Here is a 27041-nt window from a genome sequence, read left to right as displayed (position 1 = left end):
CAAAGAAACACAATTCAAACACTCAATTAGCAAAAACCACTCAAATTTACATTTCATTTCATAATTGTTTTGTTATATATCTGTTATTTTTTAATACTTAAAATAGGCCTTAATAACATATTTTTTTGATCATTTTACAAAACACAAACAAACATAAAAATACCTTAATACAGTGGATAAACCAAAGGCCGATAACACAGAAACGGAACACCCGGTTTACATTACGACATTTAAGTCTGTACAAAACGAAGATGGAGAAACAACCATACAAACTGAAAACAAGCGAATTTCTCAGGAGGAAGGCATCGTTGTTGAGGAAGTCCTCAGCGATACAGAACTCATTCCAGAAGACAAAACACAATTACACCTTGAAATAACCGAAGTCAGCGAACCAACAGGTGATTTTTTCTTTATATACACGTTTTTACAAGAAATTTGCACAAAAAATTGTAGGTAACTTTCAAAGTTTTGAAAAATGTGAGGTTTAAAAAATTTATCAGGCTAGGATTTATAGGGATAATTTCATAACAAAACTGCATACATGATCGATATTTTGTCAAATTTATATCTACTAACTTATCTAATGTACGTGGGACATTAATTTAAAACTATATACCGTTAAGTGTGACATGGGTTAAGCTTTTATAAACTAAACAGATTTCAGGTTAAACAGAGATTTGCGACAATATAAACTATCAAAGTATTTTGTAAATATTTTTTATAATGTGGTTTAGGTTTATAAAAGAGTAACCCGCCATTAAATAAAATCAGTTTTCTAACCAACTCATCTCTAAGCGCAAAACTTTGTTCTTCATACAAAGTTTGTGCGTTGTAAAGCATTATATAAAATGCAAATATAAATTTAAAAACTAGTTTAGTGCTAACACAAAACACATAATTTTTTCTTAAACAGACCAATACTACAAAGAGTACACTATCACTGAACCTGAAGAGGCAAGTGCAGACGCCTTACAAAAACCAACTAAAGACAAGACACCAAAACAGAAAAAGACACTAGAAACTCCAATTGAGGAAGTTGACGAGACTGTTATCATTGATGAGGGTACAGGGGAACAAACTGACCAGATAGCTATAAAACGAAAGCCAAGAAAGGTACAGGGTAACGTTCAGGTAGAGGCTGTCGATGAAAAACCAATTGAAAAGAAGGAAAAGGCAAAGAAGAAGAAAGTGGTTAAGACTAAACGAGATGAAATGGATGACTACATACAATTTCTCATACACCAAGAAATCCCAAAGACTGTTCTACAACCGTACCAACGCACCGAAATGGAACTTCCACAAAGGGCACGTCGTGACTCTTCTTTTAAGCAACCAGTCAAGCTTACTCCAATGAAAATTGAGAAAGTTGAGTTCAAAAAGCCCAAAATGGTTGAAATAAGTTCGGTGGTAGAGTTCCCACAAATGCTCAAACTTAAAGCCCCTAAACAACGTCCTCAGGAAGAGAAAAAGAAGAAGAATGAAGCTTCATTTAAAAACAAAAAGTTAAAGAGCTGGATAAGATTTGTACCATATGCACCATACTGTTTCCCGTATGTAGTTACCGAATTAGAAACTAATCGCGAAGTAGGGGAACTTTCACGAAATGTTGACGAAGCGGAAGAGGTATTGAAATTGCGTCCAAAGAAATTTAAGCATTCGAAGCCCGAAAAGGCTGAGCTTGAAGAAGCCGATTTAGGTGCATATGAATCTGATCATTCCGACAAATCAAACAAGGAGCTATTACACCCGAAATACAAACGCGGCAAAAAGGAAAAGATCGAAACTCCGGATGAATCAAGGAAACTTAAGTTTGGAAAGGGCAAAGTTCCACAAAATGAGGAAGCTTCTGAGGAAGTTAATTTGAAGCCAGTAAAGCTTGATATCGCAGAGATTGAAGACGCTGAAATGCCAGTAAGGACACAGGAAGAGGAAGTTGTCAAGAAGAAGAAGCCCAAAAAGAGCTCCAAGCCTGAGGAAGGACTTCAATTCGAGCCCATTGAATTTGAAGAGATGGAGAGAACCTCTGATATCCGAGAAGAATCCGACACATCTGTGTCTGTAGATACTTCCACGCAGGAGAAACCTATATATAAAAAGAAAAAGAAGGTGACACCTAGTCCACAGAAAAACCAGTACAAAATATTACCAGGGCAACCAAGGGAATTTGAAGAAACTCCTGAAGATGACCTTAATCTGCGCAAACGCCAAGGTGAAAGGCCTGATGACGATAAGGCAGATACCAAACTAAAACCATTTTATAAGTTCGAAGTGCTTGATCTGGAACCCGAAGGCGTGCAAGCTGAAACAGTACCTTTAAGTGAAACAATAGCAAAGGAACCCAAGAAAAAACGAAAGATTAAGGTTAAGACGGAACAAGAAGATAACACCATTGAAATCGTACCACTTTCTCCTGAGGATAACGATGAACAAATCTTTGAAATTACAGTCACAAGCTCAGAAATTCCGCAAGGTGACGCAAAAGCGAAAACAATTGGTAAGAAAAAGGTAAAGCGAATGAACAAACAGGAATTGGATGATTTTGTCACAGAGTTACAGGAGGAACCAAATCAGGAGGTCTATGAGACTAGAATGTCAGATTTCTATGAGGTAAAATTAACCGAATTGCCGTCAGAGATGGACAGTGATAAGCCTACGAAACGTATTTTAAGACATGAAAAGGGCGACGAAGTCCAAGTTCTGGAAATTGTCGAAAGCGTGGTGGCCCCCGGTGAAGAACCGTTCTATGAAATAAATGTAATATCTAGTGCAAATACCGAAGGAGACAGTGAAGAAATAACAACTGATAAGATAAAAAAGAAATCCAGAAAAATTAAAAAGGATGACCTCGATGCATATATACAGCAACTGATCAATGCCGAAATACCAGTAACAGAACTAGAAAAATATGAAAAAATCGATGTAGATGGTAAAGCAAAAAAACCGAAAAAGCTAAAGGCGAAGACCAAGAAACCAATAATTGATGAAGGCGAAACTCTTCAAGTTGGAGTCACAGAGCATGAGCCAACCAAAAAATTAAAAACAAAAAAACCGGAGGAAAAGAAAAATGTAATAGAAAAAGAATTGGCTGAACACGAAGCAGTTCCAGAATACGATGAGTTCCTTATCAACAAAACCGAGTCGGAACGTCCTCAAGAAAAAAGAGTTGAAGAAACGGAAAAAGATATCGTGCCGATCGTAGATAAAGTCTTGGCAGATTTAAATGATTGCCTACCTTTTGTGGTAGTTGAAGAAGACTTGAAGGATATGCCATTGGCCACTGATGTAATCGCCTTAGAAGATGAGAAAATAATAAGGAAACGAAAGGTCAGAGCTAAGAAGGACTCGAAACAGTACGAAATCGAAATAATTGAAACCGAAAAACCTGGTGACATCCCTGATGAAGCAAGAGTTATAGTTATAACCACAGAGGTTTCTGGTGATACAATCGACGGACCTGCTCCTTCTACTACTGAGGCACCGAAAAAATCTGTCAGAAAGGTGAAGAAAGAGAAACTAAAGGAATTCATTGTCAATATAGTCGAGGAAGCTCCATTAGATCACGTCTCTGAAATATATGAAGATGTTCTAAGAACTCCTTTCAGAGAAAGCTCGGAGAAAGAGGATATCCCTTCATTCACAACTACGGTGGTTGAGGACGAAATAGTAAATCCTGTTCTGCCCGAAAAAATAAAAACCGTGGACGATGTTCGCGTTCCAAAAGATAAGAAAAAGAAAATTGATAATCAGAAAAAGATAAAAATATCTGAATTTGAACCTACTCCAACCTCAGAAGATTCAACCATCGAGGAATATACTCCAAAGCTCTCAGAACATGATGAAGATCTCCAAACCGATGAATATTCGGTAGACGTGAAAGATAGTTTGCCAAAATCGAAAAAGAAATCTACAAAGAAGCAAAAGAAGGAATCTCTTCCTGGCCCTATATCGCTTTATACAATTCGTATTGAGGAGACAACCCCAGAACCTATCACCGAAAAAATATATGAAGACGGGAAGGAAGTAGTACGCGTCATTAACAAGAGAAGAATCAAAAAGAAGGCGGGGCCGAAGGAATATTTAATCGAAGTTATTGAAACATATGAAGATAACAATCCAGAAGCAGATGTTGTTATTCGAACCATTGAGACAACTCCATCAATTGACTCGAAGCCTCAGGAGGACCACAAGATTCAAGTCGTACAGGAAAAGAAGCCAAAGACCGAAAGCTTGGACAATTATATTCAAAAACTGATAGATCAAGAAATTCCTCAGGTAGATCATAAAGAATTTAAGGCTACTGTACTAGAGACCTCTCCAGAGTCTAAAAAGGCAAAGAAAATCAAGAAACATCACAAAAAAACTACCGAGGTTATCGACGGCATTCCGATTACTGTAATTGAGGTAACGATACAAGAGACTGAGACTGATGATGAAGACTTTAAGCCAGATGAAGTCACTCTAAAGGAAATTGATCATGAAAATGCAGAGGAGGCTCCCAAAGTTCTGAAATCAAAGGTCTCAGAAGAAAAGCCTAAATCAAAGAAAGAAAAATCGTTAGAGTTTAAAATCGCTGAAGAAGACAAACCTAAACCAGTACTTGAAGATATATCAGAGGATGTGCAAGTTGTACAAATAATTGAAGAAGACGGCACACCAAAACAGGTGGAAATTAAGAAAAAGAAGGTATCCCGCAAACATGGTCCAAAGGAACAAGTCTTTGAAATCACCGAAACAAAAGCTATCGATGAACCTTTGTCTGAAGTTACTGTTGTGGAGATTACAGACGAACAGCCTCAAGAAGAAGTCTTACCAGCTCAAGAAAAGAAACCTATTAAAAAACAAAAGAAACTAAAGCCCGAAGATGTCAATACTTATGTTGTCAAAGTCCTTGAAGAGTTAACTGAACCCACTCAATTCGAAACAATTCCGGAAGACGCAGATGACAAGCCACAACCAGTAATTGAAGATATATCGGAAAATGTGCAAGTTGTGCAAATAATTGAAGAAGACGGCACACCAAAACAGGTGGAAATTAAGAAAAAGAAGGTTTCCCCCAAGCATGGTCCAAAGGAACAAGTCTTTGAAATCACCGAAACAAGACCTAGTGATGAACCTTTAGCTGAAGTAACAATTGTAGAACTAACAGAAGAAGGCTTGAATAAAGACATTGTTATACCTCAAGAGAAGAAAACAGTGAAGAAACCAAAAAAATTGAAGCCTGAAGATATCCAAAGCTATGTCATTCGAGTTCTGGAAGAGTTTAATGAGCCTCAATGGCCTGCGAGTACCGAAAAACCAATTATTGAGGACATTGCAGAATCCATTGAAATCGTACCAGTTACTGAAGAAGATGGCATAACCAAGGAAGTTGAGGTTAAGAAGAAAAAGGTTTCTCGCAAACAAGGTACGAAAAATCAAGTATTCGAAATCATCGAGACAAAAACTAGTGATGAACCTTTGGCTGAAGTTACAATCCTCGAACTTAGTGGTGACAAGTCTCAAGAAGTCACTATTCTACCTAAGGAGAAGAAACCAATCAAGAAAACAATTAAATTGAAGCCTGAAGACGTCGAAAGCTATGTCGTTAATGTTTTAGAAGAGTTTTGTGAGCCACAAAGCTTTGAGAGCCCTGAGCCTACTGAGGGAGAGGCACATGAAACTAAAACAAAAACGAAGAAGCCCAAGAAGCCGATTGTGAAAGCACCAGAAAATGTTATCCTTATTGAAGAAATGGCTCCTGAAACGGTCATAGAAAATATTGTAAACGAAATAGGAGAGGAAGTGAAACAAGTTAAGACAACGAAAAAACTTAAGAAAAAGGAAGGCCCTAAAGAGTATCTCATTGAAATAAAAGAAACCTATGAAGAAAACAAGCCAGAAGGCGACATTGAAATAACTACTACGGAGTTGGTACCTGAGGGCTCTCCTGATGCCTCTGATGATCAACCAGTCATAGTTGTCCAAAAAATTAAAAAGAAGAAGCCTGTTAAAGACGATCTAGACAAATACATACAGCAGTTAATCGAACAGGAAATCACAAAAACTCCTCTAGAAGAATATGAACCAACTGAAATGGATTCAAAGAAGAAGCCCAAGAAGAAGGTCAAATCTCACAACAAAAAAACCATTGAAGTTATTGATGGGCTGCCAGTTACCATTCACGAGTTCAATGTTGAAGACATAGTTTCAGAACCTGAGGATATGGAAACACCAAAGACTTTGTTGGACGAAATTAAGGAAATACCACAACTGCCAGACGATTCTTCCAAGTACCTTGTTAACATTTCTGATGAATTTGGTGAAGCTGATAAGCCAATAAAACAGCCTACTCAGGATCAACCCATAAAAAAAGAAAAGCCATTAAAAAAGAAAAAGGACGTTGAGTATCCTGTTTCATTGGAAGCATTTGATCACACTGTTAAAGTCGTTTCTGAACCTACGCTGGAGGGAACTGTTAAAGAAGTAACTGTCAAGAAACGAAAAGTATCGCGGAGAAAGGGGTCTAAAGATCACATCTTTGAAATTACGGAAACAACAAGTGAAGATCGGCCCACGGCTGAGGTTACAGTTGTTGAGTTGTCAAGCGACGAGGTCCTAGATTCTGAAGAAAAGCCGAAGCATGAAAGGAAGATTGTTAAAAAGCCAAAACAGTTAAAGAAGGATGACGTTGAAGAATATATAATTAATATTATCGAAGAATTCATACAGCCGATTCCAGTTGGCCTAGTTGAAGATGAAGTAGAAAAGGTGCAGAAGGAAGAAACTAAAAAGCCGAAGAAATCTCCAATCACGTACATTGCCACAGAACAAGAAGACAACGATAACAATTACGATGCGTTGGTTAAGGAAGACTTAGACCAACCGATTGAGCGCGCTTTAGAGAAGCCTTCAAGCCCGCTCGAATATACCATCAGTGTTGAAGAAGATAGCGTCGGTGAAGAACAAAAACAACCAAAGCCCAAAAAGATAAGCAAGCCCAAGTCCATCAAGCAGCCTTCTGTAGATAAAAGCCCAGACTATCTTGTAAATGTGATTTCTGAAGAAAGCATAATAGATGAACCAATCCCTGAAGATTATGTCGTAACCGAAGCTGCAGAAGAAAAACCCTCTGAAGAACCAACTTTCAAGGTAGAAGAACTCGAAACTGAAGCAGTGGAAAAAGAAGTTACCGATGACGATAAAGGAGAAACGACAAAGCAAAGTGTAACCAAAAGAAAAATCAAAAAGCTGGTTGGCCCCAAGGAAGAAATTATTGAAATTGTGGAAACTAAGACAGGTGACACTCCGGAGTATGAAGTCATTGTGACTACTGAAGAGGTTCAAGAGAAGAGCAAAGAAGCTCCAGAGGAGAAAAAAGCGAAAACAGTCCGCAAAGCTAAAAAGATTCCAAAAGATGATCTTCAGGATTATATTCAGAAGCTTATTGAGCAAGATATTCCAAAAACTGAGCTGGAAAAATATGAAAAAATAGACTTGGACGAGCCCGTAAAAATGAAAAGAAAGCCTATCAAAAAGGTCAAGCAATCTGAGGAACAGCCAAAAGAAGAAACTGAAGAGCCAATTGAAGATAAGCCCGTTGAGAAGATTTCGGAATACTCTGAAGTTGACAGTGACGAACCAAAGCTAACAGTTGCTGTTAAGGAATTTATCCCAGAAAAGCCAGAAGAAAAGCCATTTGAAATAGTAGTACTTGAGGAAACGGTAGAAAGCAAACGGGAGCCAGATGAAGAAGGAAAAGTAAGAGAAAAGGTGGTTAAGACTAAAAAGATAAAGCAGAATAGAGGCTCGGTAGAAGTAGTTCATGACATAGTCGAGGAAATCGATACGGATACAAACGAATCTGTAATAACAGTCACGACCACCGTTCCCACGGAGACACCTGATCAGGACCAACCGTCAGTAAAACAAAAACGTACAAAGAAAATTAAGAAAGACGAAGTTGAAGACTTTGTCAAACGAGTTATTGAGGAGGAGGCACCACAGCCGGAAGGATCCGTGGACCTAGTGGTTATCGAGGATTTCGTTCCCAAACCAAGTTCTGAGAAGAGGAAAAAGAAGCCAATAAAAGATAAGCACACTTCCGTTGAGGAAGAAACACCACACGAGGATGAAGTTCTCTTAATTGAGTCCGTTCCGGAGGACTCTCCCTTAAGTGATGATCTTATAACTGTGGTGGATTCCGTACCAATCGAAGAAGAACCCGAAAACAAAGTTAATCAGATTGAAGATACTAAAAAACCCGAGAAGAAAAAGAAACCAAAGCCTTCAGCTAAAATTCTAGAGGAAAATGTGCCAGAAGATACTGTTGAAAAGCCTTTGGAGGCTTTACATACGGATTCTGATCTGGAAAAACCAGATGTTCAGGAATTTAGTATTTCTATCAAGGAAGAAGAGCAAAAGCATACTCATCCTGAAAAGAAGAAATCTTCTAAGATAAGTTCCGAACAACCAAAACAGCCTTCTACTGAGCAATACGAAATATCAGTAACGGAACATGACCTGAAGCCTGAAGAAGAAAAGCCGTTTACAGTTCAGGTAATACAAAGCGAAACAAACGTCGAAGAAACCAAAGATGACACCGGAAAAGTACATAAGCAAGTTACTACAAAACGAATGTTGCGACGACCTGCTGGCGAAGGTGAAATAGAGATTATTGAAGTTGTTAGGGATGATCAGCCTGAGGCAGAAATAACTATTGTGGAGTATGAGCCAGAACCTGTGAACCAAGACGAAAAACCCAAAGAACCTAAGAAGAAAACCAGGAAGGTTAAAAAGGATGATATACATGACTACATACAAAAGTTAATTGAGTTGGAAACACCAAAGACGGAGCTTGAAAAGTATGAGAAAATTGAATTCGAACCAATAGTCAAGGACAAGCCATTGGATAGCCCGATTGACGTTTTGGACGAATCGCCAAAAGAAGTGCAGAAAAAAGATAAAAAGTCAAGGTCTACAAAAGTTCCGAATGAGGAAACTCCTGTTCAAGAACAATATGCAAAGGTCAATGTTGTCGAAGAAGAAGCTCCTGAGCAACCCGAAATACCAGTGCAAATTCTAGAAGTTAAGCCCGTAGAGGTAGATGTTAAAGAGGTTATAACTGAAGATGGCAAGCCGGTTCAAGAAAAGACTACTAAGCGAGTTTTAAAGAAGATTGGGCCCGAGGAACAAACCACTTTTAAGATTACAATGATTGAAAGCGAGGACAACGATTCGGTTACAGTTATTGTTGACGAAGAACCGGAAATAGCTTCTCCACAGTCTATCGAAGAACATCCAGAACAGTCTAAGGAAAAGCTAGCTCCAAAGCCCAAGAAAACTGTCAGAAAAGTTAAAAAGGACGACTTAAGCGATTACGTAAAGAAACTAATTGAAGAAGAAATTCCTAAGGTTGACCTTGAGAAATATGAAAAGGTAGAAATGCCAGAAAAACCAGTTAAACTAACTGTTTCTGATTCCATTCCGGAAGAACCAAAACCTGACAAATCCCAACCAATATCAGTACTACCCGACACAACGAAACCCAAGAAAACGAAGACTCCCAAGACTCCAAAGACAGAAGACACAGACCAGCAAGTTCCGGACGAACCGACAGAGACCACTGTAGACACTACTGACATACCAGAGCTTACACCAACCCAAACTGCACAGCCCGAGGACACAGCCACTGCACAAATTACACCAAGCGCACAAGAAGAGAAATCTACTCAAGATGACACTAAAGATACAATTCAGAAAACAGTTAAACATAAGAAAACAAAACCAGACACACAAAAAAGCGTTGAAACAAGTAAGTTACTAGAAGAGAGTTATTGGAGCCACCAAATCCTGCTGCAGTACCTTCTGCTCCTTTGTCTGTGTCTTTCGCATTTGTTTGTCCCCCTTGAAACACACCGTTGATTTCCAATTGTTACGCCTTTTCCCACCTATGTTTCTCTTCTCTTTTTCGCTGTTGGTCTCGGATCTCTTAATTTGAGTCCTAATCTTTTCCAGTTAACCAGTCCCAAAAACAGTCACTTTACATAACAATATCGTATGCATGTTAAATGTTTTAAACCATAAAAGTGTTGTTCTATAGTCCTAACACATTCTCCCTACCATCACGATTTTCACGCATTAATAGTTGAAACAAATTATAAGCAGTAGAACGAAATTAACATCATAAAATTTTGATATTTATGATTCCACACTAAACACACACTAAACCCACATGCCCACATATTAATAATGTTCGTCTTTAACAGTTTCCTTCAAAAATCTAATTGTTTATTTTGGTTCAGTTTTTAAATGTTTTCCTTCAACTGCTGTCCGTGTAAATAAAGCCTCGAATTATGTATTTTGTCCAGTTCACCGAAAAGCTTGCTTTGCGAAAGCAATGCGTGGTTCCACGGGTTTCTCTACCGTATTAAGCATTATTCATTGAAACCTTAATGCATTTTTTATAACAGGTGAACTACCAGAGGTTCATAAAGACTATCAAATTAGCATCATCCACGAAGAGCTTGTCGAGGAAGAGCAGCCCGAAAAGATTTTGGAGGTTAGAGTTATCGATGAAGTCGCCGAGGTGGAAGAATCACAGCCCATTGTGGAAGAGGTAGAAGATGAGGAACCACAGCCAGCTACAGAAGAAACTGTTGAGGACGTCACTAAGCCTAAGTCTAAAAAGAAGAAGGTGGTTAAAAAGAAGACCGATGACCATGACGAACTCATCAAAAAGATGTTGGAGCAGGAAATAGAGAAGACGGAACTGGAAAAATACGAGAAAATTGAATTTGATGTTCCCAAGAAACTCAAACCAGAATTCGCTGCTCTCGAACCAATAAAAATAGAGCGCAAAGAACAGAAGCCAACAAAGGTGACTATTCTCGATGCCACTGATGTTCCTAAAACCGTGAAACTAAAACCGAGTAAACGTAAGGAGAAACCTGCCGAAGAACTGACCGTTCAACTTCCAAAGTTCAGACTTAAGGCCCGTATGGTCTTGGTTGAATATCCTCCAGCTCCCCTTATTCCTAAAACCACTGATATTGGCGCCATTAAAGACAATGGCGAATTGTCTCGTAACATAGAAGAGGCTGAGGAAATTCTGAAGTTCAAACCGCATAAGACCAAGAAAATTAAAAAAATCAAGGATGATTTAGAAAAGGTCGAGCTCGAAAAGTACGAAAAATACATTAGTAGCGAGGAAGAACCAGAGGAAAAGACTCCTTATAAGAAACCGGAAAAGGCACCAAAACCAGAGGAAAAACAAGAGGATGTGAAACTTAAGTTGGGCAAGGGTAAGAAAAAGCCAAAGGAGGAAGAAGCGCCCGAAAATGTTACTCTTAAAAACATTCCGCAAAAGCCACAAGAAGTTGAAGAAGAAGTTGAACTTAAACAAAAACCAAAGGAGGTTGAAATTGTTGAGGAACAAACAAAGAAACCCAAGGACGGAGAGTTCGTGGTGGAGCCATTTGAACCATCTGAGTTTGATCGTCCTGAATATGTACCCGATGAACTTGAGCAGATCGAACATCCAGAGATACCCGAGAAAGTTAAGAAGCCGTCTAAGACCAAGTACAAGCCTAAAGATAAATCTAAGTCAGAGCCGGAAACCATTGTATCGGAGATTGTTGCCGGAGTTCCAAAGGAGGAAGAGGCAATTCCCGAACAGGATGTTAAGTTCCGTAAGCCCGAGAGAGACGCTCCGGAAGAGACTGATTCTGAAATTAAGCTACGTCCTGTACCTCAGGCTTCTAAGGATGAAAATCCTGACGAACAAGCGCTAGTGACGCCTAAGGCAGAGGAGCCCATTCCGCAAGAAATCGAAGATAAGGCCATTGATGACGAAAAGAAACCGAAGAAATCTAAGCCCAAAAAGGTGCAGCCGAAGGAGCAAGAGATTGCAAAGGAAGAGCCCGAAGAATTTGAGGTATCGGTGAAAGAGGAAGAAGCTCTAGTGGATAAACCCATTGAAATCGAAAAACCGAAAGATGTTAAGGTGAAAGAGAAGAAACCCAAGGAAGCTCCTGTGTCCGAAGTAGTAGTTATTGAAGAAGAGCCGAAACCAGAAGAAGTACCCGAGGAAATACCTGTGGAGTACAAGATAACAACTACAGTCTTGGAACCAGAGGATGCACCAAAGGAACATCAAGTCAAAGTCATCGATTTTGACGAGCGTCAAGAAACTACGGAGGAGGTAATTGAAGAAAAGGTCGTGACGCGCAAGAAGAAACCGAAACCACAGCAACCTGAAGAGTTCGAGGTCACCTTAAAGGAGCCAAAAGAAGAACAAATACAACCGGATGTAGTTTCAGCTGAAATCTCGTTGCCAATTGAGGAGCCCGAACAGAAGCCAGAACAGTACGAGGTCGAACTTAAAATAACCCAAACTACACCAGAAGAGCCCAATGATGTGCAAATCGCAGTCAAGGAAAAGGTCAAGACCAAACCTGTTAAGAAAGTCAAGGAGGATAAAATTGTCGTGGTTGAGGCAGAAGAAGAGAAGCAACCAGTTGAGGAAACAATCGTGGAGGTTGAAAAGCAGGAAGAAAAGAAGAAGTCGGAGAAACCAAAATCTTACGAGTTCAAAATTTCAGAGACGCAATCTATTGAAGAAAAGCCAATAGAAGTGGCTGAAGAAGCTCCTGAGGAAACACCAAAGGTTGTAGAGAAAAAGGTTGCCGAGAAATTCGATTCCTACGAATTCACTCTAAAAGAAACTGATGAAGAAAAGGTAATCACAGTTGACGACCAGCCCGAGGAAGAAGCCCCTGTAGAGGTTGTATTCAAGAAAAAACCCAAAGAACCTGAAGCAGTTGAGGCCGAGTTTGTAATGACTGAACCCAAGATTGTGGAAGAAACGAGCGTGGAAACTGCAATCAAACAGAAAAAGACGAAAAAACCGAAGAAGGACGAAGAGGAAGCTCAATTAGCAATCAAGGTTGTCGAAAGTGAAGCCCCGGTTGCCGAAGAAGTGTTCAGTGAAGCTCCTGAGAGTAAGATTGTAGAGGAGGAAGTTATTGCAGAAGAAAAGCCTAAAGAGTTCACAATTCGCGTTTCTGAATCAGAACCCAAGCCCGAGGAGCCAAGTGTCGAGCAGTTCACAGTTAAAAAACGCAAGCCTTCTGTTACTTTCGCCGACGAACCTGCCACTGAAATCGTTATCAAGGAAAGCAAGCCCGCTGAAGTTGTCACTGAAGACGCTCATATCAAGACCAAGAAGCCAAAGAAGAAGGTAACGGATGTGGAAGCTGAGGAGCTAAAGATTAAGATCACTGAGGAAGTTCCACAGGAAATTCCCATATTGGAGGAGGTCTCGGAGGAAGAGGTGATCACTGAAACCAAGAAGACAGCGCCTGTTGTTGAAGAGAAGACATACAAAATTGGTATCAAGGAAACGGAGCCGGAAAAGCCTGCCGAAGCAATTGTCGAGGAGGAGGAGCCGGTGGTAACAGAGCCAATTGAGGAAGCACCGAAACCGGAAGTCTTTGAGGAACACAAGGTTAGAGTCATTGAGGAAACACCTCGGGAATTGGTCGAGGAAGTCATTGAGGAGGAGGTGAAGGTAATTCGCAGAAAGAAGCCTAAGCCAGAAATTAAAGAGGAACCCGAGGCGGAAGTTACTGTTTCTACTCCAAAGCCTGTCGAAGAAGTGGAAGCTACGTCCAGTATTGCTGTTATTCCAGAACAACCGACTGAGGAGGAAGCCGCTGATCTCAAGATAACAATCATTGAAGAAGAAACACCACCACAAGAACTAGTTCAGGAAATTGAAGAAATTGAAATCGTTGAGGAACCAAAGGCCCCTGAAGAACAACCAACGGATTTCACCTTCGCCACAAAGGATTCCGAAAAGAAGCCGACTGTGGAAGAGCTGCCCGAGGAACAGGTCACGATTCAAAAAAAGAAAAAGAAGGCACCAGTACCAGAGGTAGTTGAAGAACCCGAAGCTGAGTTTTTGGTTAAGCCAAAGACGCCTGTCCAAGAAGTTACTGAAGAAGCTAAGATAACGAAGTCTAAGAAACCTGTAAAGGAAGAAGAGGCCGCGGCAGAGCTTAAAGTAACGATCACTGAAGAAATTCCCACTGAACCAGAAGTTCAAGAAATTATCGAGGAGATCGAAGAGATCGAGGAAGAAAAACCCGCAGAGTATGTGATCGAAGTTAAGGAAAGCCAACCAGAAGCTGTAGAAGATAAGGAAGTTAGCTTACCGAAAAAGAAACCTAAGGCTCCAATAGTTGAAGAGCCAGAAGCTGAAATAACTTTGAAGCCAAAGGTAAAGTCGGAAGAAGTTCAGGAAGAAGCAAAGATAGTGAAGAAAAAGCCAAAGAAAATCGACGAAGTTGCAGTAGCCGACGAGCTTACGGTCAAGGTTGAAGAAGAGGTTGTCCCAGAGCCGATTGTTGAAGAAGAAGTGATAGAAGAGTTCGAAATTAAAAAGAAACCAAAAGAACCGGAGCCAGAGGACATTGTCGATGCTGCGATTGTGAAACTAAAGAAACCAGAGCCAGTAGATGCTGATGAAGTTGTGGCTGAAGTTACCCTTAAGCCAAAGGCTAAAACGGAAGTTACAGAGGAAGAATTTTCTGTTGATGTTAAGCTGCCAAAGGAAAAGAAGGTTACAGAAGAAACTTCAGACCAAACTGTACAGCTCAAGAAAAAGAAGAAGCCGCAGAAGCCGGTGGAAGAGGCTGCGGACGAGCTTAAGCTACAGCAAACTGTTGTCGAGGAAAGACCTGTGGAAATTGAAGAAGAAGAGATCATTGAAGAAGCAGTCGTCATTCGCAAAAAGCCAAAGAAGCCCTTCGAGCCGACGGTTGAAGATCTCGAAGAAACAGAGTTCAGTCTCTCCTTCAAAAAGCCCCATACCATTAATGAGGGTGTGGAGGAGGCCGCCACAGTTCTGAAAAAACGACCAGTCAAGCCCACTACTCTGGATGAAGCTGCAGCTGAACTTTCTATTAAGCGTCAGGAAGAAGAATACGAAGAGGGCGAGGATATCGAAGAGTTCGTCGTTAGTCAGCAAAGAAAGCCGAAGCCTTTGCAAATCACAGAAGAGGATGAGGAGGCCTACACAGTGAAGAAACTAAAGCGTCGAAAGCAAGTAGACATTCCCGAATATGCTGATGTTGAGAACGTCACATTCCGTGCGAGAAGTACCAAGACCAAGGAAGATGTCGATCAAGAATTCAACATTGCCCTGGACTCGTATGCCGAGGAGGAAATTTCCATGTCTGGAAAGGTGAAGTTAAAGAAGCCTATCAAGAAGACCTTCTCTGAAGCAGCCGATGAAGCCAAGATCAAGATCATTCAGGACTTTGACGATGGTGAAGAACCCATTATCGAAGAAATTCGAGACGATGAGGATACCATCGATGAAGTCGAGGAACCAGAAGAGTACTTTGTTGAGGAATTGCCACCAGACGAAGTGGACTTCAAGCTTAAGCCAAAGAAGCACCCCAAACCAGCATATTCTGTTCAAGATGAAGAGGAAGAACAATTCCTGATTGGCATTCGTCATCCAAAACGCGATTCGGTTACATACGACGAGGACTCTCTTACCTTTAAAAAGAAGCGTAAGGTTGTGCAACAACTTTTCAATGAAGGTAAGTCGGCTTATGTGGCCAGTAACGGTAAATTTTGTATACATCAAAAAATGCTTTACTTTTACATAAATAAATATCAGCTTATATGATATCAGAGTGGCAAGGTAAAAATACCCAATTTAAATGTTGGTTGCTAACGCTATAACAATTCATTGCTCACACCTTAAAAATGATTAATGTTAGATTCAGATAAAATAGTAATGCCAAATTTTTTTTGCACAGATGGAGCTTCGCTTAATATTACCAGAGAAATGAATGTTGAAGGTATGTAAGCCTATATTATAAACTGTTTAATTAAATATAAACGATTTCATTTCAACTTAGAATCTGAGAATCTCAACATTATGTACTCTATCTGCAACTATATTGCCGACAACAATGAGGCTATAAACCTAGTCGAGGGTGAGAAGGTGACGGTCGTTGGTCGTCACAGCTCTGAGTGGTGGTACGTCAAGAAAAGCACTACGGAAGAGGAAGGATGGGTTCCAGCTCAATATCTGATGGAGCCCGAGGAATACGCGCAGTATGTGCAAAATAAGCTACACGAGAAAATCGATAAGCTGCCCGTATTTGAACGTAAGTTATTGCCCAAACAAAAGGGTTATATGTCAACCATTAAAATTATTTGTCACTGTCCGCGTATGGTCTATTAACAAATTATTTCGTGTTTTGTTGTGATTGTCAATTGTTAAGGTCCTGGACCGGAAGACAAGCCCATTGCCCCAAGATTTATTGAGAAACTACAGCCGATTCATACTCCTGACGGCTACACGGTGCAATTCGAGTGTAAGGTTGAGGGCAATCCACGACCACAGATTGCGTGGTTCCGCGAAACTGCCATTATCAAGCCCTCCCAAGACTTTCAAATGTTCTATGATGATGACAATGTTGCAACTTTAATCATTCGCGAGGTTTTCCCCGAGGATGCTGGCCAATTCACAGTTGTAGCAAAGAATGCTGCTGGATTCACTTCCAGCACAACGGAACTGATTGTAGAAAGTCCACTATCTGATCACGGCTCTGACGCCACAGCTCTTTCACGACGCAGCATGTCTCGTGAATCCTCGCTGGCTGACATTTTGGAGGGCATTCCACCAACTTTCTCCAAGAAACCTAAGGCTCAATATGTCGACGAGAATACAAATGTGATTCTTGAGTGCCGACTGGTGGCCGTGCCTGAACCCGATATTGTCTGGACCTTTAATGGCGAAGACATTGACGAAGAAGAGATTAAAAACGTACGCATCGTTACCGAATCCGACATGCACATGTACTGCAGTGTGGTGCATATCTCCAAGGTGAAGAAATCGCAAGAAGGTACCTACGAGGTTATTGCAACAAATCGCGAGGGCGAGGCACGTCTGCCAATCACCCTCAAGGTGCGCACCACCGACAAGGAGGCGCCGCAAATTCTGGAACCCTTACGCAACATGGTTATACGTGAAGGCGAGAGTGTTGTACTATCTACGCAAATTGTAGGTAATCCACCGCCAAAGGTAACCTGGTATAAGGATGGCAAGCCCGTTAAGAACGCCAAGTCCGACAAGGATTTGCATACCCTAACACTTATAACACCACAAAAGTCTGAGAAGGGTGAATACACGGTAAAGGCTGTAAACCCCTTGGGTAGCGTGGAGACCACTGCTAATCTAACAATCGAAGGTAAGTTCTGTGTTTCATGTTTAGGTCTACTATAAATGTTGTCGCACTATGTACTAACAAGACTTATTTCCAAATTCAGAACCCGCTGGCGGTAATGCTGAGCCACCACTTTTCGTGGAACGGTTTGAAGAGCAGAATGTTCCACAAAAGGGCGAAATTCGCTTGCCAGCCAAGGTTTCCGGTAACCCGGTGCCTGAGGTTCAGTGGCTCTTCAACAACACACCATTGTTCCCCAGCGAGCGCATCCAGCAGGTTTACGATGGCGAGAACATCGAGCTTATCATCAAGGATGCCAATCCAGAAACCGATTCGGGAGACTACAAATGTATTGCAAGTAATCCCATTGGCAAAACATCCCATGGCGCCCGTGTGATTGTCGAGGTCGATGAAGTGACGTTTACGAAGAAGCTTAAGAAGACCATCACCATTGAAGAGGTGCAATCTCTTACCCTGGAGTGCGAGACCTCCCACGTAGTTACCACCAAGTGGTTCTTCAATGGCAAGGAACTTAGCGGAATGGATCATCGCGTCGTGGTTGAGGATGGCAAGACTCACAAGTTGGTGATCAGAAACACGAATCTACGTGATTCTGGAACCTATACGTGCAAGGTTAAAAAGCAAGAAACTCAATCGACTGTCGAGGTATTGCAACGTAAGCCGGACTTTATCAAGGTTCTGGAGGATTACGAGGTAACCGAAAAAGATACCGCCATTTTGGATGTGGAGCTTACAACCGAGGCGACTGAAGTCACTTGGTACAAGGACGGCGAGAAAATCACACCAGAAAACAAGAACGTCGAGTTCATCAAGGATGGAAAGGCTCGTCGGCTGGTTATCCGTGATGTCACCATCCATGACGAGGGTCAGTACACATGCAAGATCGAGGGACAGGAATGCAGCTGTGAGCTAGTTGTAATCGAGCTACCACCTGAAATCGTGGAGCCACTGAATGACGTTGCAGTGACCAAGGGCGAGAATGCTGTTTTCGAGGTTGAACTTAGCAAGGGCGATGCCCTAGTCAAATGGTTCAAGAACGGCAAGGAAATTGTGTTCAATGAGCGTATTCAACTGGCCATCGATGGCAAGAAACAATCTTTGCGCATTGTGAAAGCCAAGCCCGAAGATGTGGGTGAATACTCCGTTCAGGTGGGGGAGCAGACATCAAAGGCAAAGTTGACAGTAGAGGAGCCTCTCGTAGACTTTGTCATCCGCCTGCCGGATATCACGCTTGCCACCAAGACAACGGATGCCGAGTTCACGGTGCAGTTATCACAGCCCGATGTCGAGGTAACATGGTGCAAGAAGGGCAAGCCAATCAAGCCCAACCAGAAGCACGAGGTATTCGTTGAGGGCACTGTCCGACGACTGGTCATCCACGATGCTAGCGACGAAGATGCCGGTGAGATCAGCTGCGTTGCAGAGAACGTCACAAGCAGCACTAAGCTGTGCGTCGAGGAGCTCAAGCTGCCACCCGTCATTACCTCTGACAAGGATCAGACCATCAAGGTAAAGGAGAACGATGACGTTACCTTCACTGTCAAGTACACAGGCGTACCAACGCCTGAGGCCTGTTGGACCACGCGCAAGGTTGTCATACCCAAGTCAAAGCGGACAATACCGACCATCGATGAGCAGTCAGCCAAGCTAACCATCAAAAAGGTTGTTGACGATGACGAAGGCGAATACACCGTCAAGCTTGTCAACCCGGTTGGCGAGGCGGAGGCCAGCCTCCATTTGGTCATAATGCGTAAGTAGCCCTGCTTATATTTGAATTTAATTGCCACGGAACTGAATACCTCAATCAAATACTTAGGCAAGCCAACGGCACCTGGCACACCCCAACCCCTTGAGATAATGCATGACTCTATTACGCTCTACTGGAAGGCGCCAGAGGATGATGGCAAGTCGGAGATTATTGAGTACATTCTAGAGTATCAGGATGTTAAGGAAGAAAAGTAAGTAATCAAGTAACCAAGTTTAATCTATCTATTATTAGACTCCATGTCTATAATAGGGAATTGACATTCCTATATTGCCTATAAACTGTACGTTGAGAACTTCATTTAATTGTTATTCCTTTTATCCAAAGATGGACTGAAATTAGAAAGATCAAGGACACCACATACACGATAAGCAAGCTGAAGATCGACACGGAGTACGTCTTCCGTTCGATTGCCGTAAACGAAGTGGGGCCATCGCCGCCCTCGCCGCTATCGCCACCCATCCGACTGGTGCCCAAGGTTGAGACCAAGGCGCCCAGCGTACAAGAACCACTACAGGATGTGGTTAGCGAACTGGACAAGGAGGTGACTCTGTCCTGCGTGTTCGGCGGCATTCCAGAGCCAAAGGTAACGTGGAAGAAGAACGGTCAGGTGTTCGAATCGAGAAGCATACGCTACGAAAATCGCGTCGCCAAGTACACCATTGAAAAGACAACCATTGAGACTGAAGCCACCTACACGTGCGTGGCGACCAATGAGAAGGGCTCCGCGGAGACCTCGTGTCGCCTGAAACTGCAGCAGAAACCTGTCCTCGAGGTGGAGGACAAGTACTTGACGCAAAAGCTGCGCACGGGCAGCATTCTCACCATTCCAGCGACGGTCCGCGGCTATCCACAGCCCACTGTGACCTGGCACAAAGAGACTATCGAGCAGAAGACCACCAAGTCGGTAACCATTGAGACCACGGAGACCACTTCCACCTACACGGTAAAGAAGGTGACCCGCGAACAATCCGGCAAGTACAAGGTGACCGCCACCAATGAGTCGGGCACTACGTACGTAGAGTGCACTGTTCAGGTGATCGATAAACCCAGCAGACCCCAATCTCTGGAGATCAAGGACATTAAAAAGGACTCCATTGTCCTAGAGTGGACCCCACCTGTCGATGATGGAGGTCTGGATATTGAAAAGTATACGCTGGAAAAGTGTGACGTTCAAAACAATGTTTGGATGAAGGTGTCCGACTTTAACAAAGACATTAAATCGTATGCTGTTCAAAAACTGTCGATGAACGCGCAATACATGTTCCGTGTGGTGGCCGCCAATCCTATTGGCGAGTCTGAGCCAACGGAAAGTGATCCAGTTACTATAACGAAAAAATTCGGTAAGCTAAAAGAAACAGGGTCAGATTAATTAAAATTCAAAATAAATACATATATTTTCTACTAAAAATGAACAGAAAAACCATCGCCTCCTCGTGGTCCTACCACAGTGTCGGGCATGAACGACACGTCCTTCAATTTGGCTTGGGAGCCATCGGAGACCGACGGCGGTTCAAAGATCATAGAGTATATTGTGGAGATAAGGGAAGAGACTGAAACCACCTACCGATCGGTGGGCGTAACCCTGGGCACTGTGACCAACATCCACGTAGAGAAGGTTGTCAGAAACAAGGGCTACTTCTTCCGCATATATGCGAGAAACGAGGTTGGCACGAGCGAGGCGTTTGAGACCACGGAGAAGATTGTCCTGGGCCGCAAAATTAGTAAGTCTCAACTGGTTTTTGTATTATCACAATTGCTTATTGCTTATGGCTTTTGCAAATTGCTTTCTTTTAAACGCCACTAATGCTTGAAAATGCGCAATTCTAACCTCAAAACGACAACAGCTAACGATAATGAAGCTTTAGGTACGTAAGGAGCTCAAAAAGTTTCAAAATGCTTGGATACTAATGGTTTTCGATTGATAAAATTTCAGCGCCGCCATCGCCACCTCAAAACTTGAGGGCCCCAGATGTCACTAGCCGAAGTGTTACATTGGATTGGGAGGTGCCAGCTCGCAACGGCGGGTCAGAGATCACGGGTAACATAGTTTTAAGAAGGTGTCCATCACCTCACTCATACTCATAACTCTTCCGACAGGCTATTGCGTGGAGAAACGTTCCTCAACATCTACAAACTGGACAAAGGTTATAACACTGGATGCTCACCAGCTGCACTACACGATTGACAATCTGAAAGAGAAGTGCGAGTACTGGTTCCGTGTGTCAGCGGAGAATGAGGTTGGATTAGGTGCACCAGCCGTCACCGAGAGCATATCGCTTAAGACACATGCTAGTGAGTTCATATTGGTAGTTCGTAATTGTGGATCCTATACTGAATTTGGTTTCCTTAAAGCCGTACCCTCACCACCCACCGGCCCACTGGAGGCGCGCGTTCTCGCCGCCAATGCCCACATATTCGAATGGGGTTTGCCCGAGTCAGATGGAGGTGCGCCTCTGCTCGGCTACCACATTGCTATACGGGACATGAAGAAGACCATGTGGATCGAGGTGGGTCGTGTGCCAGCTGGCGTGCTGAAGTTCCAGATCAGAGATCTGCAGGAGAACCACGAGTACATGATTCGCATATTCGCGAAGAACGAGATTGGTCTGAGTGAACCTCTGGAATCGGAGGAGCCCTACAAGGCAATGACTGCTGGTAAGTGGCGACGGTCATATAAACATAGATTCACACTTACCAAAACCAACAACTTGGCTAAGGATAGAGGTTGTATTATTTAACAGTTTTTAGTGTCGATTAATTCTTCGACTGAGTTACACCACCTATCCTCCATTGCAGGACCACCTGTGATCCTGACAATTACTCAAAACTTACATTCATTTCATTCTTTTCAAAACCAGGTCATGAGAGCCTGCCGGACGAGCCGCGTACAGAGATGAGTTCGTGCAATACCTCCTCGTGGCTGCGTGACCATCACATGGATGCGGATATCCATTCGTATGCCCGCGGCAGGCTGCTTCAACGCGATGAGTACTTCTTCCGGTTGTGGGCGGAACTGCCCAAGAGCAAAAAGAAGAAGAGCTCCAAATAGTCGGTGGACGACAACGAAATAAGAAACACTTTAGTCTTAGGTTAAGCGTATTTCAATTGTATTTTATATAACAACAACGCAACGGGGAGAACCCCCTTGATTTTCTAGCTTTTTGTACTTTAGTAGAGATGACGAATGTGAGGATGGTGTAATGTAATGTAGCATCCCATTGATAGCGATGCCCACGACCCCCGATCAAAGAGTGCGAGCGAAGAATAAACTTAATGCTCGGGTGCGTGGGCGTGGCTCAATGCATTTGGATGGCCATTACGCCATCCAATTAACGGACATAATTTTAGATTTTTCATTTGCATAGAGTTCATTTTTGGTTTTATATTGTTTTACTTGTGCCTTATTTTTGTAAGCTGTGATAAATCTATCAAAATCGAAAGCGTCAAACGAAGCAACAAAACACTAAACTGAATAAAAATGCCACCAAGCGCCAATCCATCGGCATCGGGCAACGGGAGCCAACGAGCCACAGCCCACCAAGCCCCAATGCCATCCCCATCTCTGGCAGCGTAACTCAATATCCTCTAGGGAGACAAAACAACAAATGGTGCAATTCGATATGAGTTATTCCTGGGCAGTGTGTTGCGAGTCGCTGGCTGCCGTTGCCTTTGTCCTGGATCCGCCTTGGTTTAAATTTATGGCATAGGAATATGAGAGAGTATATACTCGTGTGTCTTTAAAGTTACCAGAGCTAAATAAATAAAATGTATAAAATATAACAAGGCATTTTTACTTAGCTACAAACCCTGTGGGCCTGAAAACGCGCTACATATGCACGCCAGTAAAATTGTTTAAGAGTTATGATCGAAGTGACCATACAATTTAAGATTTTCAGACTAAAAGTCAAATTAAATCAATTGCGACCGAACGGAATCAAGTAAACTAAATAAATTAATCGACGAATTTTCAATGAATTACGACTTGGAGTGGTTTCTGGTTTGGCGAACGCTTTTTGACTTCATCTGAATCTTACTAATTAATTCATTAGACTTGCCTCCCGCCGCATAACTTTGTGGAAAACTTTTCTCCATTCGGTTATTTTCGAATTCTAAAACTTAAAGCGCAGGTCTGGACGGGAAAAAACAAAAGCTAAAACTCCCCGGTCCACATGCGTGTGTCCAGGCGGTGGAAACTTATCTGGTGACATGGCACAAATGCTGCATAAACTTTCCAGCAGAGAATTGTGTGCAAATTTAATTAAAGTTTTTGCGGTTGCCACTAATCAAAAGATATTATCTTCATAGAGGAGCTGAGATGTTACTCTCTGTGCGGCTAGACGCAGTAATTTGAGCCAACTTTTTGGCCAGAAATGTCTGTGAGAGGACTGTGAGAGGTCCGATGCGCAGAGATGCGCCCATAAAGCTGAAGCATATTTCCGGCTCATCAAATTGCAGAAGCAAACAAAGCAGCCAAACAATCGCAGGGCACAGTCTCTTTAGCCTGTTATTCAGTTATTGATACACTAAACGATCGAGAAGGAAGCTGAGTAGGAAGAGCTCAAAACGGAAATTTCATTTACTTGTTTGCTTTTTTCCTCTCCGAGGGGCCGGTCCTTCACTCAATTTTCCTACCGTTGTTATTGTGCGAAATTGAAAGCTGCTAAGCTGCTTTTGACGCTTTAAAGGCGACTGCTTCAAGTATTTTGCAACATTTTCCGCACACACACACACAAACGGATACTTCTGCTTGTGCGACCCCATTAGTTATGGTTTATTAAGGTGAAGACGAGTCGGAAAGCTCTCTGCCGCAGTAACACAATTGTAAACTTGTAATAGAATTTGGCAAGTTCTGTTGAATGCATATAAAAGCAAATTACACATCAACTTTATGGTGTGCACGTAGAAAATTGAGGCCCATTCTGGTTTTTCTTTTCCTATCTCTCCAGCGCCTGAAGTTTTTCTTCATTTTCTTGTTGGACATGTCAAGGCTCGTCAAACGTGATGGCCTAGGAATAAAAACACCAAATGAAAACGTAAGAAAAGACAGTAGAAACTTTGCCTAATTACTTCCCAAAATAATAAGGATGACTCGAGAAGAACAACACAATTTTGCAAATAAATTTAATTATCAACTTGTGAGCCTGAATCATGCCTAAAGAAATAGAGCTTGGAATTTGACTTCATACAGTGTAGGAAAATTAGGAGGCATCGATTGTACACTTAGTATTCGGATGAACACAATATTAATAGGTTACCTCTTTAACAAATTAAAAACGAAATTTATGTTAAAAATTCCATATAATATAAGTTTGGACATTTCAGATAGTTATTCTTTTTGGACCAAAACTGTTATGGTTTCAGAGTATTAAAAGTGCACTTTATCATCGCCATGGGAGCATCGACAGTTAAGCCCTTTTCTGAAGCGGAATGCAAGGCTATCAAGAAGTTCACGAAGAGTTACAAGAAGCATCATGCCGACCTAGACGAAGACGAGGTAAAAAGGTCAGCAGAAAATGCCTGGGGAAAGCTTTTGCCCCATCAAAAGAAGTATTTTGAGGTAAGTATGAGCCAATTGTGCTTCTACGCCACAGTATTTACAACGCCGGTTGACCAGGTGAGACCTAAAGAAACCCCCGTAAAAAGAATGTTGCCGGCCGCCAGGAAAAAACCTAAGAACCAGAAGAAGAAAGCAGTCCCCAAATGGCGTTATCGTTCGAGGAAAAGACCCATGGCCAAGCCCACGCCAAATCCCAATAATCCTGCAATGAGCACCGCGTTCATTGGATTTTTGCGCGAGTACCAAAGGAGGAACACCATCGTAGACGTAAAGAAAAGGCTGCAAAGAGCAGCCAAGATGTGGTCAAAACTATCTAAAGCTCAGAAAAACAAATTTCGCACGGCGGTAAGTATATGCCTAAATTTCCAAAACCCTGATTCTAAACCAAAATGTTTTGAAGGGAGGGAGGGAGAGCTTTCTCAAGAATTAACAACAATATGACCTGGACTTCTAAGCACTTTTTACAAGCCGACTAAATAAATTGTATTGTATTAAGCCAACATACAAAACGTTTTTTATTATGACTAATTTCCTTGGCTAAACGATGATGGTAAATGTACCAAAAAAGGCATAAAATGTTACATGTTTATTATACCATTGCTCTAGCCCCCATAAGTAGTATCTTGGTCAGACATTAGCCCTGTTAAAGCATTCTTACTCATTTACGATGCGCAACACGGTCAGATTCAGTCCCCAAATAGTCGGAACGGAGCATATACCATGTGTAATTGGCCAGGCCAAGGAGTTGTATGCAATAAAGTCAGGAACAAGTTGACAGGCCCATACATGCCACAAAGTGCAGTGCCATAAAAGAAATAAAATAAAATAAACAACGGACAACTTCCGGAGCGACTTGCAGTGTCATCAGGATCAACCGATTTCCGTTGAGTAAAGTGTGCAAACATTTATGAAACATGCCATAAACGGTATCGAATTACTGTGCCCAGTGGAATGCAGCTCGCACCGCCAAACTAAATTTCAAACTGAATCTGGATGACCATTATGAATTCAACTGGCGAATTTAACGATTTAAATAACAATACAATTTCAGCATTTTTACGCCCAGCTATTTGCGAGCAGAATCAATATGCCCGACTTGCTGCAGGCTCCCAGGAGAGCAGCATATTGTAAATATAAAATATTTATTGCCAGATTGCACACGCATCCCACAGCAGCAGTTGGTTTTATTCACCAGCACCTTCCTGCACAGTAAGGAACCGGTTACGAAAGCTAGCGCCTTTCAATGTATTTATTATCCTCGAAATGTCCTTGGAAACTTCGAATGATAAAACCCCTTTCTATATTTAAGACTTTTGAGGAGGAGAATTTCAAGTCCGTCACAAACACAATTTAAAATCCGTTAAAACCGTTAAAACTTCTTTCTGTGCACCTGATTCTTTTCACCGACAGATATGCAACACACACCCGTCCATTCAGGCGCTTCCTTCCCAATGAATGCATAGCATTGAAAGCATCCGCAGCAAGAACATGGCACTTTTTTCAGCTCGTCCTCTTTTTTTGCCTTATATGTGCATTCAGAACCTTTGGTGGCAATTCATAACATTTACCAGAAGACCAATTTAAAATGTAATAGAGACATTTCTGTACAAATTAACAGCAAATTTGATTGCACTCCCTTTCGCTTCTCCAGCCATTTAAAAATCAAGAGAGCTGAAAATTAAATATCACAAACTGTTTTCACTTGTGAAGGAGGTAGAGGAGCTGCTGCCATGTAAAGACTTTTAGTGGCTTCCGCCATGGCAGTCGAGCAACCCAAAAACTAATGAAAGTTCCTTCCTCTGTAACCCCCTGACTGACCCACTGAATATGTACTTTCTTCACACATCTGATGACATCGTGTGCTAACACACACTCACCTAAAACTCTGCATGACTTTTTGGCGGCGAAGTAATTAAAGTCAATTGCCATTCTGCCAAAATGCGCTCAACGTGGCGTATACGTAATGCGATTGGTGTATGGCTCTGTTCCCCCTGCGCCATCTCTCCACCAAAACACCATTAGTTGCGTTGACTTTTCAGCTATTAGCTAACACCACAAACTGTGTTAAATTTATTAGAAAACCGTCTGTCAAAATTCAACTTAGCAAAATGTTATGGCTTAAACGTAAGATTTATTTGTAATTTTGATTTCATACTTTTGTGCTGCGCTCAACGTTTTTGTTTAACATCCGCCAATCTAGGTGCTATTCCAAAGAAAGCCGGATATTTTATGACTTTGTAATGCCATCGTAAAAGTTCAGTTTGTGGCCAAAGCCGAAAACCATTTGCATTTATCCGCAAACAACTTTGTTATTTTGTGGGCTGGAGTTTGGTTGATTAGCCCATTATAGAGTGTTTTGACATTTACGAGCATATTTTTTGGTAAATGGAGATAACGATGGGCAACAGTTTTGAATATGAATCAGCTGCTCAAGAGATCCATCATTTAAAGCGTACAAAATCAATAGCAT

At 41.9% G+C, this 27041-nt stretch overlaps 2 protein-coding genes across 13 annotated transcripts in view; both read left to right on the top strand.

The window, feature by feature from the left end:
* sls (sallimus) overlaps nt 1-22764 on the top strand; it is a 75931-nt gene extending 53167 nt beyond the window's left edge. For 6 of the 11 annotated variants that reach the window (NM_001274382.1, NM_001274383.1, NM_001274381.1 and 3 more), the window contains 14 exons: nt 174-398; nt 914-9790; nt 10449-15587; nt 15810-15851; nt 15912-16163; nt 16281-17249; nt 17329-18996; nt 19063-19204; nt 19339-20354; nt 20430-20735; nt 20948-21052; nt 21112-21306; nt 21367-21669; nt 21873-22764. In NM_001274382.1, coding sequence (NP_001261311.1) covers nt 174-398; nt 914-9790; nt 10449-15587; nt 15810-15851; nt 15912-16163; nt 16281-17249; nt 17329-18996; nt 19063-19204; nt 19339-20354; nt 20430-20735; nt 20948-21052; nt 21112-21306; nt 21367-21669; nt 21873-22063 — 19430 coding nt within the window. In that variant the 3' untranslated portion in view covers nt 22064-22764. Of the gene's footprint in view, nt 1-173; nt 399-913; nt 9791-10448; nt 15588-15809; nt 15852-15911; nt 16164-16280; nt 17250-17328; nt 18997-19062; nt 19205-19338; nt 20355-20429; nt 20736-20858; nt 20880-20947; nt 21053-21111; nt 21307-21366; nt 21670-21872 lie in introns of all 11 variants that reach the window. The other 5 variants (NM_001274385.1, NM_001274377.1, NM_001274375.1 and 2 more) reach the window with 4 other exon arrangements.
* Nucleotides 22765-24220: 1456 nt separating this feature from the next.
* On the top strand, nt 24221-25074 carry CG42355 (uncharacterized protein). 2 transcript variants are annotated; one of them, NM_001299982.1, is made up of 4 exons: nt 24221-24264; nt 24337-24571; nt 24629-24916; nt 24972-25074. In NM_001299982.1, exons 2-4 carry the CDS (start codon nt 24404-24406, stop codon nt 24999-25001), a joined length of 486 nt encoding a protein of 161 aa, NP_001286911.1. In that variant the 5' UTR covers nt 24221-24264; nt 24337-24403; the 3' UTR covers nt 25002-25074. The 2 variants fall into 2 exon arrangements, with proteins under 2 accessions (NP_001286911.1, NP_001097478.3); NM_001104008.3 differs by having other exon boundaries at nt 24221-24571.
* Nucleotides 25075-27041: the final 1967 nt, after the last annotated feature.

Source organism: Drosophila melanogaster, chromosome 3L (assembly GCF_000001215.4).
Source record: "Drosophila melanogaster chromosome 3L".
Lineage (NCBI taxonomy): Eukaryota > Metazoa > Arthropoda > Insecta > Diptera > Drosophilidae > Drosophila > Drosophila melanogaster.
This window is presented reverse-complemented; position numbering and strand designations above follow the sequence as displayed.

Coding starts and splice junctions, on each gene's coding strand:
- CG42355 (NM_001299982.1), top strand. CDS start 24,404: ATGGGAGCATCGACAGTTAAGCCCTTTTCTGAAGCGGAATGCAAGGCT. Junction 24,572..24,628: donor ATCAAAAGAAGTATTTTGAG/GTAAGTATGAGC, acceptor CCGGTTGACCAG/GTGAGACCTAAAGAAACCCC. Junction 24,917..24,971: donor AAAACAAATTTCGCACGGCG/GTAAGTATATGC, acceptor AATGTTTTGAAG/GGAGGGAGGGAGAGCTTTCT.